General features: G+C 38.5%; 1 protein-coding gene across 1 annotated transcript in view; it reads left to right on the forward strand.

Moving 5' to 3' along the window:
- Positions 1 to 15,497, forward strand: part of LOC121183339 (A disintegrin and metalloproteinase with thrombospondin motifs 7) — a 64,023-nt gene that overhangs the window by 15,578 nt on the left and 32,948 nt on the right. The window contains exons 5-9 of the mRNA XM_041040381.1: positions 1,592 to 1,675; positions 2,528 to 2,652; positions 4,771 to 4,920; positions 8,471 to 8,614; positions 12,495 to 12,639. Coding sequence (XP_040896315.1) covers positions 1,592 to 1,675; positions 2,528 to 2,652; positions 4,771 to 4,920; positions 8,471 to 8,614; positions 12,495 to 12,639 — 648 coding nt within the window. The remainder of the gene's footprint in view (positions 1 to 1,591; positions 1,676 to 2,527; positions 2,653 to 4,770; positions 4,921 to 8,470; positions 8,615 to 12,494; positions 12,640 to 15,497) is intronic.

Here is a 15,497-nt window from a genome sequence, read left to right on the forward strand (position 1 = left end):
TGTCACCTCTGCACACCTGGCCTCTACACACCTGAGCAGACTTTTCAAGCATCATTATGCTTGTAGTAAATGCACTGTTACAGTCATTTATCTGTTCCTCATCATGTGCAGAGTCGTTCTCCACCGTCCTCCCTCGTCTTTCCAATTACGGCTTCTTTTTCAGTTACTGTGTGCATCTTGACTTTGCTAAACAGACCACAGGCTCAGTGCTGCCAGTATTAATACAACAATGTTTTGTTAACAAATGCCATCATAGTTGGATAAAAAATTATCCAACATACCGCCCCTGTGCTCTGGAGTCAGAACGAAATGGTAACCACCCGTAACAGAAAAACAATTTGTGATATGCATGTTTCCGGCAAAAGGAAACGACACATGCTACCAACTTCAAAAGGCATTAACTAGAGAGTTTAATGAGACCTTAACGTGAGAGCGAGAGCGTGGTGAGACCGTAACAGATCGACAGTAAAGCGTTGGCGTTGCTCATTGGGGAAGCCTCTGTTGAGCCAGCTGATAATGATGCTCACAGTCTTGTGTCACGTGAGACCTTTGTTTCACGGTTCTCGCTTCTCGTTTCTCCACACGGCGAACCTTGATCCTTCCCTGTTCTCCGGTAATCAGCCTCATACCGCCTCCTGCCCTTTATAAAGCAGCTCTCTGAATTTTCACATACAGCCTTGGCTCAAGAGCACAAGTTACTGTCAGAGCTATAGACTTTTTTAAATGCAATTTTCACACCTGAGTTTCTCATTAGTTTTGATGCTGTGGATATAAAATAACCCAGTGACAAAACCATCCAAGCAAACCATCTTATTTTGAGGAAGAAATTATTTTAGGGTGTAGGACGCCAGTTTTTATGCCTTACATCTTAGTTGAGCGCAAACTAGAAAGTCAAAGTTACAGTCACTCAAAGTTGAAAGGGTAATTTTGTAGCATTTGTTGATATTTGTGTGGCATACAACTAGAAATGTTAAACTGATAGATAGACCATTAAGCCTTTAAAGGCACTTAGACCTTTAATACCTTTAATAATTTGTAAGAACGTGGAATAAATAGGTCTCAAACCTTGGAGGTTGGGTAGTTGTTAAAATGCAAGGTGCGATGTACCAGACCTTGAAGGTGTGAGGCTGTTTTCATCCCCCAGAGACAGGAGTCCTCTGAATGACTATATTGCAGGTTGCTTGATGCATAAAAGGAATCAAAATGGCCAAACAGAGCACAAGATGTTTCTGAAAGGGGAAATGTTTCATGCATTGTTTTGTTCTGAGCAAATTTGCAAAAGCTGTGTTTAAGTGTATGCATTGGCCTCGAAATTGAAATCCAACAGTCAAATCACTCACAGTCAGATGCTGGAGTAATGGCTCTGTCACAGCAGTCTGACTTTTTAAATATAAAACTTTTTGGTCAAACCATATAGAAAGGTCTATCATATGGAACAAATTATATATCAACAGCCTTTTTTATTATATTAATTGTGTCATTAAGATTATTTAAGGATTATTTTGACCTACCCAGTGTAGGAATCCCAGTAGGAATCATGTGATGTCCTAATGTTTAATAAATTCTTTTTTATTTATCTATTTATTTTCAGGTGGCGGGTCTATTCAGAGATGCCAGTATTGGAAACGCAATCAACATAGTAGTCGTTCGACTCATCCTACTGGAACAGGATGAGGTAAAAATGTATTTGTGTATGTTGATGAACTGTGTTTTTTTTTTTTGAGATTATACCAGAAATTTTTTAGATTATACCAAGAACAAATCTATCTATCTATCTATCTATCTATCTATCTATCTATCTATCTATCTATCTATCTATCTATCTATCTGTCTATCTGTCAATCTGTCAATCTGTCAATCTGTCTGTCTGTCTGTCTGTCTGTCTGTCTGTCTGTCTGTCCACTCCACTATGAGTCATACTTTGTGCTTATATTCTTGTTTGAAATAATTGTTGCTTTTATGTGGCTGGCAGCCGTCAGCGCTTATCAGATAGAACTTAAGTGTGTTCTTTGTTGTCCTCTGCCGCATCAGATAATAAGATATAGATGTGCATGAAGCAAATAAACAGAACTGAAGCTATTACAAGAACAACAAACGAGTGAACTGATAATATGGAGACAAATCAGGCTCAAAAAAGAAAGATACAAACTGAATTACGTATGTAGCAGAGACGTGTCATTAAACATTTGAGTTCAATACAATATACACAATATACAATATATAGAAATATACTGCAGATAAGGTTGGTGTGAGAATGGCATAAACACAGCATCACAGTGGCATATGATACTATTTTACCTTATTCTTGTCTGAATGACTGTTATTAGGGCCCATTAAAGGGCAAAAAGCAGTGCACTTCTGCTGAACCTAAAGCAGTTATTTTATAGAATTTTTTATCAAATAGAACCTGTGTTTTTCGCTGTGCCGCGCTCCAGCAACAGCCAATTTTGTACACTTAGAGTACATTAGCTGCAAGTTTTTGATTTGTTTACTGTATGTTTTCATCTCAATGTGACGTGGATAACAGGACGACTTAAAGATTACCCACCATGCGGACAACAGCTTGAACAGCTTCTGTAAGTGGCAGAAGAAACTCAACATGAAAGGAGACGAACATCCACTGCACCACGATGTCGCGGTTCTGCTCACCAGGTAAGTGAAAAGTCAATTTACCAAGCTCTCTCACTCTCAACCGCACATAATTTCTAACTCCACGTTTTACATTGTGAATCACTTTTTACCTTAGACCTTGATCCACCTTAAATATTCTTGCCCATATTAATTAACCCATTTCATAACCTGCCTATACAAAGCTTTCACTGATCATCACACAGCTCCAACCCTATATCTCCTATTATTGGTAGAGTTGGAGCATATATATGAATTCCAAGGAAATATATCAGATGTACTGGTTAACTCCTTGGTTCTGACCCCAAACACCAGTTGCATAATCAAGTACTGGACAAACATGAGCTTTTATCAAAGTTCCCCCCTGCAAAATCCCACATAATTCACAGCATTAAGACTCGAGCAAGTAAACACTCCTTTAGAAAAACAGTTCTGTTCAAATGCTGTTTGCAAATAAGGAACAGACAGACTGTCTTCATTTTGTGAATAAGGGAGTGAAGACATTCACAAGGTTGCAGAATATTTACCGCGACAAAAAGGTTTCTGTTGTTTACTTGTGAACCAGGTACAGTCGAAACTTAAATCTCTGGCTCTGACAGGAGAGGTCTAGTGCTGGTCACCTTGGTACCGCAATTCGGGGTACTGTTCTTGTCACCTCAAAATGAAATCCCTCAGCTTTCTACCTACAGAAGAAATCTAGTGTTTGTTGAAAGTATCAATAGGATGGACCAGAATGGAGGTGGAAGAATGATTCTTTGAGACTGTAGTATGTTCCTGCCATTTCACTCCTGTCCTTGATAGTTATCACCTACATATCTGTGAACACTGAGAAACAGTATCTGCCTCAGTCTGGCTCGACAATCCGACATTCACCTTTGCTTCACTTCATGATTGCCCAGCTGTGCTGAGATGTAGCTTTTCTTTTTCTTTTCATTTGTTACATAGCTGTAGAGAGTAAAACCCAGCTGTTGTACTCGTTTGTGCTTTCAGGCACAGTTTGAATGTAGGTCTTTGGCAGCGCTCACGGAGTGTCTACACTGGAGGCATTTCAGCCGCGTCGACGCCCATCACAGGTGCCTGATGCAACAGATATTTGTCTATTTTAATTAATCCAGGTGTCTACACAGACTTCGAAAAGGCTTGCATTTTATTTGCACACTATATATAATTTATAAAAAAAAAATTGTATTGGGCTCTGGGTGCTGCCAAAATGCAGGTGATCTGCAACTCACTACAGTGCCTGAACATATCCAGTGTAGACACAGGCGGACGACTGGAGCTGCTGCTGCTCGTCCTCTAATGTGCTGCTCACGCTGCTTCTCCTGTGTAGACATGATGTCAGAGCCCAACACACAATCGCTGTCGTTACATGCATAAAATGGAAGATACTCAAAGTTTAAAAATACACTTCGGGTCAAGTTTAAACGCATATAGCGCGAGGGAAAAGTGAGCCGTTACGTGGCCTACATAGACAGCTGGATTGTCTGAAATAGAAGCGTATCTATTTCGACCATGTTTGATATGGACGACTGAAAAATGAGGCTGAAATGTAGACACAGTATTAAGGTGGTAAATAAAGGCCTACCACCACAGAACAATACGTCTTTGGACCTAACTTATCTTAGTGTTTCAGTGTACCTGTGCTGTTTTGCTCATAGATACAACTATCCACCAAAAAATTAATGAAAAGTTTTCTGGCTTTTGGATTTTAAGCATTTCTTGTATTTGTCTTTTTACCTTGCCAAAACCCAAAATGTCCAAAAATGTCAAAGTTTTACTTTTAGTACAAACTAGTCATTGTGAGCTCTCTCCTATATTAAGCAGATGTCCGAATGAGCGGTCTGTGATATGTTCATGGCAACATGCAGTGAGCACTTCATTAGGAACCTGTACATCTGCTTGTTGTAGAAGACATTTGTCAAATGAATGCACACAGCTTGAAGCCAGTGTGATTTTTTTTTTTTAATCAGCCCGTTTCATATTTTTTTCCCCACCACTTCCCTTTCCTACTTCTTTTTTTTTTAACCTCCCATCATTTTTATCTGTTATCTATCACCTTATCATTCGGATCCTCAGTGTCTTCTCTCTTCATGTTGACCTCTGTTTCAACGGATATCTCACCGACACCTTTCCTTTTCAAAGGAAGGACATCTGTGCAGCCATCAACATACCTTGTGAGACTCTGGGTCTCTCTCATGTGGCGGGGATCTGTCAGCCGCATCGCAGTTGCAGCATTAGTGAGGACACAGGCCTCCCATTGGCCTTCACTGTAGCGCACGAGCTGGGACACAAGTAAGGTTAACTGCACACACACACAAGCGCACACTCACTTCTCACTTTCTTTCAGCTCAAAGTGTTGAACTGTAACAAGAGCCATGTAACTCATCCCCTTCTACCTCAGGCCACACTCTTACTCCTCAAATATTCACATTGTTAAACAATCAGCAGAAAAGTAGATGATAAAAGCACAGCATCACCATTTCACTTAATTAACCTTAATGCAACTGACTGGTCGCTGGAATTACAATTCCCCCAAATCCAATAAAGAGCAGGGACAAAGCCGTCAGTGTTAGTTGTGAATGGGGCTTTTTAAGAAAACAAGGTATACTCTAACTCCACAAAGTAATCTAGTATGAAATGCTTCTTGCCCTGGCTAGGTTAATACTGTAGGTTGGAGGGTAGTTAGCTTAGCATGCCACTGAGTGCATCTCACATTAGAGCAGATATACACACGGTTTAAACATGTTAAACTATTGTTCTTGTTTTTTTGATTTTGGAAAGGCTAACGAAAAAAAGACACCAAAGTTTTTGAAATGACAACTATTGTTCTTAATACAGAATTTTGTTAACTAATCTAAAGCTTGACAGAACATCTGTGCCTACTAACAGTGACTAAGCAATGACTGATAGTCTTACAAACTGGAGTTCAGTGAAATATGAGCTGCTGTATTATGATAATGATGATGAAGATGGGTTAGTTTCAGTACGCTCTGTACAAGCTGTGGAAACAAAATTTCCTTACCACTAACAGGTTTTTTTTAATTCTTTTCTCCTCTATTGTAATCTATTCACTTTTCATTTATGGTTCCTTCCATTCATTGGACATTATTACACTGGCATTGTGAGTCTACTTTTTGAGAAACTTAGGTCATCTTTTCTTATCTGTGAGTGCAAAAATTCATAACAGACAAAGAGGAAATGAGCTGATTGCAGAACATTATGTGCTGTAATAAAGCCATAAAAATTTAGTTTATCAGAAGTTGGAACTGATTTCTTGATTGTTCATCACATTAATGTTCTGTCTGTCTGAATGTGTTAACACACCTTGGTTTGTACTGAACTACTTTATATAAACAAATTCCTCACAAAGGTGGGTGCACATTCTCCTGATGATAAATTGGCCCTCTGTTACCCATTACTACTATTTTTCATCACAGTTCTTGCAGCCTCTTAATTACCATTTTTGAGATTCGTGTTTGAGGATTTTCTTCCACAGATGACGTCACAACAGACTGGATAATTAAAAGAAATAAAGAGTATTTAAACAAACAGAAATACACAAACAAACATACACAAAATAGACAAACACAAAACAGTACATCAAACAAAAGGCATATTCCAGCGGAAATTTCAAGGCAGGAGTAAAGAAACGAGCACTGTTTGTAACCTCTCCTGACAAATTATATTTTAAATAACCTGTTATTATGAGTATTTAATTAGTCGGTTAATTATTATTTTTTGTTGTAAGAACAGAGGAGAGCTAATTTCCATTCTATCTATGTGAGTGACACTGGGTGTTTGACTGACTAAAGGACTAAAGGGACTGAAAAATAAGACTGGAAAATAAGGGTGGGAGTATACGGTATCATTCTGCCACAGTAATTTGTACTGTCAGGTTAATTGCAATACAAGCAATTTGAATTTTGAATTCTGTCATTTAGAAAAAATGTTTAGCCCCGTTGTTGCTGTGGTAAACAAGCTTTTAGGTTGAGTCTTTGATATGTAATTAGAAATTTTAAAAATTATTCCTTTTACTTCAACTAAGCTGCAACTAAGCTATTACAAACTGCCTGTGGCATTGTGGCTCCCTGGATTTACAGACCACACTAATTTTGAAAGTAGGATTAAGAACACACACCGTTACACCATATCTTACGCATTGATTTTCGTATGCATTTAGTTTATTTCTTGTGAATGGAAATATGCATTTAATGCTGCACAGAGACAAGTTGTTACTCTGATTAGAATTTTTTTTTATGTATGCCCTCTGTATAAGAAAAAATAAAAAAAATACAGATTTTATTGGCACCACTGTCACATTATAACACTCAACATTGTGCCTGTGGCCCTGTTGTGTTGTAATGATGAGGAATAAATCAGACTGTAATAGGCACATAGAAAAGTAAACATTGTTACTTCTACTCCATCAGTCTATTTATAAATCCACGCAAATTGCAATTAAAATGAGATTCTCCTCAGACTAATTGAAAACAGTGTGTGGTTGATAGCTTCATTGTGTTTGTTCATCTTGATTGTTGTAATGCAGCTGAGCTTGGATTGCCTTAACACCTCCCCTTTGATAAGGTATTGACAGAACCTTATTCTCCACCACATGTGTGCACGGTTGACAGCTAGTCCTGGATAAATGTTCAGGGTATATTTCATGTTGAATTCATGAACAAGTCCCGGATTGACAGGAGCTCATTGTGAATACCAAGTGGTTCTTCCTGCAGGGAGAAAAAGTTCCAGTGGTCTACTGATAGACTGAGGTTTTTTTTTTTTAGCATTCAGAAGTGCAATGAAATATTTTTATGAGTTTACATGTGTTATTTATTTTACATAGTATTTTTTAAAGATAAAATGTGTATAAAGTTTTGTCACCACAAGTCTTAATAATTAGACCCCATTTAGGTTAGATTTGTGTTTCATCTACTGCTTAGGTCGTAGGTTTCCTCTTCTGATTAACTAAAGAGAATGAACATAGTAACAGTGATTTTGTTTTTTCCTTCTTCCATCATGAGAAGCTTAAAGCTAGAGCTTGCAACAGATAGTACTGCAAAGAGGCTAATTTCTTTATTGATTTTGTATTGATGTAAAGCAGTTGTCCAAAAAAGCAAACTATGATCCAGACAGGAGGGCTAGGCTAACTAGCTGCTAGCAAAGCTTCAGACAGCAAAGCGTTTTTTGTTTGTTTGTTTGTTTTCTTTTGTTTTCTTTTAGTTGGAGAAAGAACCTTTGACTGAGTATAAAATTACAAATCCAAGTTTAATGTCACCAGACAAAAGTTAAGTTTCATTATGTAGTATTAGTATTCTCTGAATTCACATACGCCTACAGCTGATTAAATATGCCAGCAACCTTTGTCGTTTTAACAGCTGCCCGCTAAAACTGAGAGGCCTGATGATGTTGCCCCCTTCCCTGTTAAAGTGTCAAAGTTTAACTGCTGTTTAATCAAATTTTGAACCCTCAGAAACATTGAACGTCACCACAAATTTCATATGAGCATTTATAAGCTTAATTTCACATTAAGGTTTAAGGTTCAATTGTGGCTTTAACCTCATTGTTACAGGTGTTATGGGATTAATAACAGTTTGTTTACCTTGCTTTCTTTTGTCACCACTGTGTACAGATTTTTCTTTGTGGCAGAAACTTAGTGGCTCATTACTGCTGCACCCACATCAAAATAATAAATGTTAATTGTTGGCATCTACACGTGTACAGTTCATAGGCAGACACATCCACTTGTTTTATGTGGCACATATTTGCTTTTTGAGTCATGTATTACATGTTGTGCCCACTGACTTTAATTGCCCACTCTGTGGGATGTGCTTTTATGTCACAGCTTTGGGATTCAGCATGATGGCAACGGTAATGACTGTGAACCCATTGGGAAACGACCTTTCGTCATGTCTCCACAGCTCCTGTATGGCACCTCCCTGCCCAGGTGGTCACTCTGCAGTCGCCAGTATATCACCCGCTTCCTAGAGTGAGTGTAAAAACTTGCTGTTTGCACTGCACTGCTATCTGACATATCACAGTTGAGTTTGTGCGTTGAAGTTCAAGTCTTCACGCGCCCACAAATTTTTGAAGCAACCAGGTAAAGATCAAGTTAAGATAAAGTAAAAATCACATACATAGTGTATATACAGTATATGTGTGGGAGAAAAAATAAAATAAGAGTTTCATTTGTGCCAGAGGTTTGGTGAGTTCTAGATGAGTTTCCTCTGTCATGTTGACTCTTGAAGAAAATGACAGCTTTCATATGGGAGCATATACACTTCATCTGCCACCTCAGGTCGCGGCTGACTTTGTTAGTATAATGACTTGTGCTGCACATGTACCAGATGGAGATGTGTCACGGATAATACCTGACAAAGTGTATGCTCCACTGTTGTAATTAATGACACTAGGGGTGCTCCGATTTCTTTTTTCACCTGATACAGATCAGAGTATCTGCAGGTACCAAGCAGACATCTAATACTGGTGCTCCCTTTTTCCCAACTTTGTGGAACTAATTGGGATCAGTCATCTTATTTATGATTGCACCCTCTAGTATTTTGTGCATATTGAGTACATACATTGAGTACATACTTTGGCTCATTTGCACACTGTTTCTGCTGATCAGCAACCAGTTGTCTAAGTAAAACAAACTAATAAAAATAAAATAAATTCTTATGTAATTCAAATGAAGCTGTGCTTTACATCTGAAATATAAGTAATGATATTTATACATCTGTCAGTCTTCTTAGTCTTGTAAATAGCATCCTGACCTGAGGACAGACACAGCAAGTGTCCAACTTGTCTTATACATGTAATATACAGATAGGATTACTGGTGTTGTGTACAGATAACGACCCTACAAACAACACTGAGCTGCTCTGAACACCGTTATTTCAGGTCACGGCGGCTTCCATTTTTGCCACTGTATTTCTATTTGTTTACACTTTAGCATGGTACCAAAGAGAAATACAGTACCCTAATTAAGGAAATTCCTAATTTTGGCCATTAGAAGGTTTGTTGATTTTAAAGGAGTGTAGACAGTCTAAATGCGTACCCACCGAGACTACAGTTAGATAAGAATGCATGCCTATACAGTATATCAGTGTGCTTGACTGTATCTATCTACAGAACTGTGTGTGTGTAAGCGTGTGTATATCAACTATACAGCCTGCTGCTACTGTCAAAGACTTGCTCTTCTGGCATCAGCAGGACATGTGTTGAATGTCTAAAATATTTCACCATCGTTGCCCCAGTTTCTCAGCTCCAAGCATCTGGAATTCATTTAGTGGGTGTTGAGCTACTTGACAGCATTGTAGCTTCTTGACTCCACAGGAGAAAAAAGGGCTGCGGGGTGATATTTACACCCGTGGGAGTTCGCAACACAAAGGCCACTGGGTTTGTGTGTTTGTGCATGTGTGTCTTTGCCATGGTAATTATAAAGGAGACAGAGGGAGATGTCTTGGTGCTTCAAAGCACCAAATTCCACACGTTAGTAGATAAAAGTTTGTTTTATCCAAAGGAATCAGTCTGACAATATTATAGGGCTATAATTATCGTGTTTAGCATGTTAGCATTCTATTTTAGCATTGTGCTCAACATACTGTACAGCTGTAGCTTCGTGAAATACAGTGACTGGATTTTGATGTATTTTTGCCATCAGTTTTTATTATACCATTTCATACCGTAACTATTGTTTAAAAAGCTGCACTACACTTAATACTCATTTCCAGTTTAATAAAATTCGAGGCAAAACATGGACATGCACTAATAAGTAAAGTTTGATTTATATTTGATAATGGCCTCCCTGGAGTCACACAGCTAGAGTTGCTTAAAATAAAGGATAGATTATGTAAACACGCCTTCTTCTCTCCCACCTCTCTGGTGTGTCCACCATGGTTTTGTTTGATTTTTTTTTTTTCCTGTATCCTGTCTTTTGACCTTCACATCCAGCTACCCACTAAATTTGTATTGATCATTTTCGTCACATGAGGCTTGATAACTGATATTTGTCTACCCATCTCATTCCTCTAAATGCCAGCATTTCCCCCCATTTTCTCAGTGTTGATCTCTTTCACTGACTACAGGACAAGGCCTCTATTGTACATGGCTGTAGTTGTCTCGCAGGCCTCTACTTCTCATGCTGCTTCAGAGGTTTGGTCTGTAGGTGTTTTTTTTTATGTGGAATGTAGAAGGTCACGCTGAGCTGAGTGGTTCAGATTTTATCACATAGATGAGCTACTCATAAACAGACCCACTTTTAAATGTCCGGAGGAGAATCCCTCAAAAGGCCAAAGAGGCTAAAAGACAGAGATATTTCACACGTAACACAGCATGTTTGATTACATTTCATATGAATGTGAATTAATTTTCATTTAGAGGTATAAGGATTAAACAAAGAGTTAATTAATTGGCATAAACATTTCCAGGAAAGCTGGCTCTGACAAAGGCGGTGGTAGAACCTAAATTGCCCTCTGAGCTGCTTTTCAGTCCAGAGCCACTCATGGAGAACATTTTAATTGCGGCTGTTCAGTCGTCAGTGTGAGGTCATCTTACATTAATGACTTTGTTGTTAAAGGCTAAACAATCAGCCTCTGCATCTTTTCTGTTATCAACATATACATATTTCCACTCCACTTGCTGTGTGCAGGAATCTGGTTTTATCTTTGACAGAGTAATGAAAACTGAGCACTGTTTATGTCATGCCAAATAAGCATTTGCCAGATGTCATAAATGTAAATGTAAGATAAAGGAGTGGATAGGAACTTACTCTACATTGCAGCATGATCTCTGAAGATTATTCTTTTCATCAGGATGGATCACAATCTTGTGTTATATTGAAGGAAATTTGAAAACCCACTTATCCTTATAATTATATTCCACTCCACAGCTGAAAAGTCTGTTAATATGACTGTGATACCAGTAATCCATTTTCCTGGAAGAGTGCATTATGGTAAAAAGTATTCAGAATAAAGTATTCGCCCTGGTAGTCATGTAATTAAAGATACACAGAGTTCATTTCTTTGCATGCTGATTGTCAAGTTGTTAGAGAAGAGGAGGTCATGAGCATTGTCATAATAAATAAAGGAGTCATTTTTTTTTTTTGGGAGAGTAAAATAATTTTTGCTCACCACAGAGTTTTCTTGTAAACAAAGTTTCTGTTTACATTCAGTTCCTCACCAAAATGCAACCTGTGTTTCTATAAGCTCTAACATAGATAGATAGATTTTCTTACTCGTGAAACATTTCAAAAATAAGTTTTTGAAAACTTGCATTGGTTATATAACCATGTTTACTTGCTATATCTTGATCTCTAAAGACCCATTTATTTTCTTTAGCCTTTTAATAGTCATCATGAGGCCATGACTGACCACTTTCTTTTATTTATTTTGACTTGCTGTCTGTGCAATGCTGTTGTGTTTCTATGATTTTATCCAGATATTTGTTAGTGAATATGCAGTACTAGAACCAAGCTTAGGGATATTTGATATGTGTTGGTCCACTGCAGTTCCCAGAAACCATTTTGTTATCAAACCCTAAGGCAACATGACCAGTTTTTTTTTTTTTTGGATTAGACTGTTGATGAAAGTGCATTCATGCATTCATTTCTGCTATTTATTGGAAGCAAAACCATGTATCCTCTGCCAGAAACTTCAGGTGCATTACATTTGGGATATTGGGTAATTCCAGGGATAGACCTGCGCATATCCATGAGTCCAGAACAGTTATGACACTTTTTTTTAATGGTTGAAACAAAAGAAACAATAAGCTGCAGAGAGAGGCAGAGTAGAAAAGATTTTTGTTTTTATAAAATACTTTTTAAAAACAAAAAAAAAAAACTATCCACTCCCTCCTCCCACTCCTCACAGTCGCGGCTGGGGCTGGTGCCTTGATGATGCCCCGGTGAAGGATAAGCTGTCTCTGGACTCGGTGCTTCCTGGGGTTCTGTACAGCGCTGCCCATCAGTGTCGGCTGCAGTATGGATCTGGGTCACTGCTCTGTGATGACATGGACGTAAGACTCTAAATATATCCATACAAAGCTTGTGTGTTTCTTGTATTCTCCTTATCTTCCCCACTGTAGACTTTTATCCTCATTTGTTCTTTTCTGTTTTGTCTTGTCTTGTTTTTTGTATTTTTCTTTCTCGTATCTTTGCTAGAACTTCTCTTTTCTCTTTGTTTTGATTTGTTCTGGCTAAACCTTCAACTCTTAAAACTGTCATAAAAGATGTTCTTTTTTTGTCCCCACAACCTCCTTCATTGTTCCCTCATCCCATTGAGTGTTCAGTACAGTGTCCAAATTTTACCATCTAATGATGGCATTCAGTTCATACAACAATGTGCTATTAACTGTTAATAGCACATTGTTATTGTTTTGTGTTATTGTGTTATTGTTTTGAAGATTTAATTTTAAATGGATAAAACTGCCTTTTTCAATGTACACTCCATAGCCCATGAAGATGAAGTAAAAACACGTTTTTAGAATTTTTTCCTAATGTATTAAAAATCAAAAACTGACATCTCCTATTTACAAAAGTATTTAGACCCTTTGCTGTAGCACTCCAAAATCTGTTGAGACGAGTCTCGAGCTTGACTGGAGTCACAAATTGAGTTGACTTGACATAGTTTAGAGTGTAACACACCTGTGTATAAAGTCCCAGAATTGACATTGCTTATCAGGACAAAAACAAAGCCATGAAGTCCAAGAAACTCTCTCTAGACCTCCCCAATAGAATTGTGATGAGTTGAACAGGGCAAGCGCCTTTAAAGGACTGAGAGAGCATGAGGAAAAAGATTCCCTGATCTGATGAGACTAAAATTGAAGCCTTTGGGCACAACTCCAAACACTGTGTCTGTCAAACTCCAGACACTGCTCATCACCTGGCTAATACCATCCCTCAGGTGAAGCCTGGTGTTGGCAGCATCATGCTGTTGAGGTGCTTGTCATAACGGGTTATTGAGCGTAGATGGATGGGGGGAAATGACAGTTTTATCCATTTACAATTGAATCAGAAACACACTAGTGTGCAAAAAGTGAACACTTCCTTGCACCATTACAATGATCAACATTTTGACAAGCCAAAATTCAAACCAGTGTTTGAACAAATAGGAGCCCGAGGATGAGTTATTGAGAGACTTATTGAGTTATCAACATTTTCAGTGTCCTGAAGGAATCTAGGACACAAGTCTTAATTTCCAGCTGAATTCCCCACTATTACCCGCAGTGCAGGTCAATTCACTATTGTATTGAGTCTGCACACACGGCTTCTTCAATCTGCTATGTCAACAACATGCTCTGTATGGATTATTTAATGTGTTCTGGGGCTGAGAGCATCTTTTTTATTACTGTGAATAGACAACATGTGAGCAGCTTAGGTGCAGGAACAGTGCCGGCAAACTTGCTCTCCAGCCTCGACAATCCTTGGCACTCAGTTATCACTCGCGTGGTCATTATCAAAACTTGCACACATCTTCAGACCAGTTTGAGAGTGAGTTACGTCTCCAAGGTTCGATCCTCTACCATAATGATCCCAGTGATTGTACTAAAGATTTTAAGTCCAGACGGGGATCAGCACATACCTTTTTCCTTTTTACCAGTGTCACTTAATACTAAACTGCTTTTTACTCTTTATGAATGTTTAGATTTAATAGACCCTCACCTTATAATGGTTTTACTAGTGGTAGAGCTGATATTAGTCCACTTTATGCTATTTTCCCATTAGCAATTCATATGAATGTTAATTCAGATGATACCTTTACAGCTGAGTGTGACCTTTCAAATGTGAGGTCTTTGACAGGCAAGTCTATCAGTAATGATAGCATCTCGCAGTCTCACCACTGAGACTATTTGAATGTTTTTAGCAGTGAGGTGATCTTGAACCAAAACCTTAGCCTAGTTTGTATATGTGCTGTCCAACGTTGTTGGAAGACGAAATTGTTTACAGTTATTCTGAACGGCCAAACTGGAAGGCCGAATGAAAAGCCAGCTGTCACAGACAGGAAGAGACACAATGTCTTCTAAATACAAGGATTTTCAGACAGTCTCTCCTGGAAGACATTCAAAATGCTGTACTTTTTTTTCTCCCACACAAAAAGTCACAGAAATTGCTGTGTCAAGAATGAAAAAAGAGAGCTAGAGACAGAAGCTCAAGCCCTGGTTTCTTTCTCACCTTTGCATAGCTGACCAATCTCTGTGTGAATCACCCAGTGTTGGATTGTCAGTGTCAGAAAGTTACAGAAATGATTGGACACATTAACCCCCCCCCCCCCCCCCCCCCCCCGCCCCCCTCGGATGTTGGAAAAATGCAGGGGGAGGTAGTTTTTCTGAAGCAGATGAGCAGATCTGATGGAGCTCGCTATAGAGTTAAGGGCCCCATGTGCTTTTCTAACAGCCCAGTGGTTTCATTTTATTGACATGTTGTAAGCACCACAGCATGGCCAGACAACCTGTCATGTCCTTTTAGCAAGTGGAAACTCCTGTCTCTGCATTCATCAGTCCTGGAATTATGACATGAGCTGGATTTAAACTCACTGCATAAGCACAATTTACCGTGGAGCTGCTGGTGGTAACATGGGTCACGCATGGCATGAGGCAATTACAGGGACCAGCTTGAGATTCTGGGAAGATTAACAAGGCTTGAACCAGTATTCAAGCTCACTCCTGAAGAATCTTGTTAGCGTGTTTGAAGTATTGAATTGATTCACATACATTTTATTTTATTTATTTATTTTTTTTTTCAAAGTTATACATCAGTTAAATCCTCTGTGCCTTCAAAGCTGTGCGCCTTAAAGAATTTGTATTATGGCTTGGAGCAGATATAAATAATTTATATACACTACATTAGGCCATAGCAGCAGGAGTGGAAAAAGATT

This window comes from Toxotes jaculatrix, chromosome 1, assembly GCF_017976425.1.
Source record: "Toxotes jaculatrix isolate fToxJac2 chromosome 1, fToxJac2.pri, whole genome shotgun sequence".
NCBI lineage: Eukaryota > Metazoa > Chordata > Actinopteri > Toxotidae > Toxotes > Toxotes jaculatrix.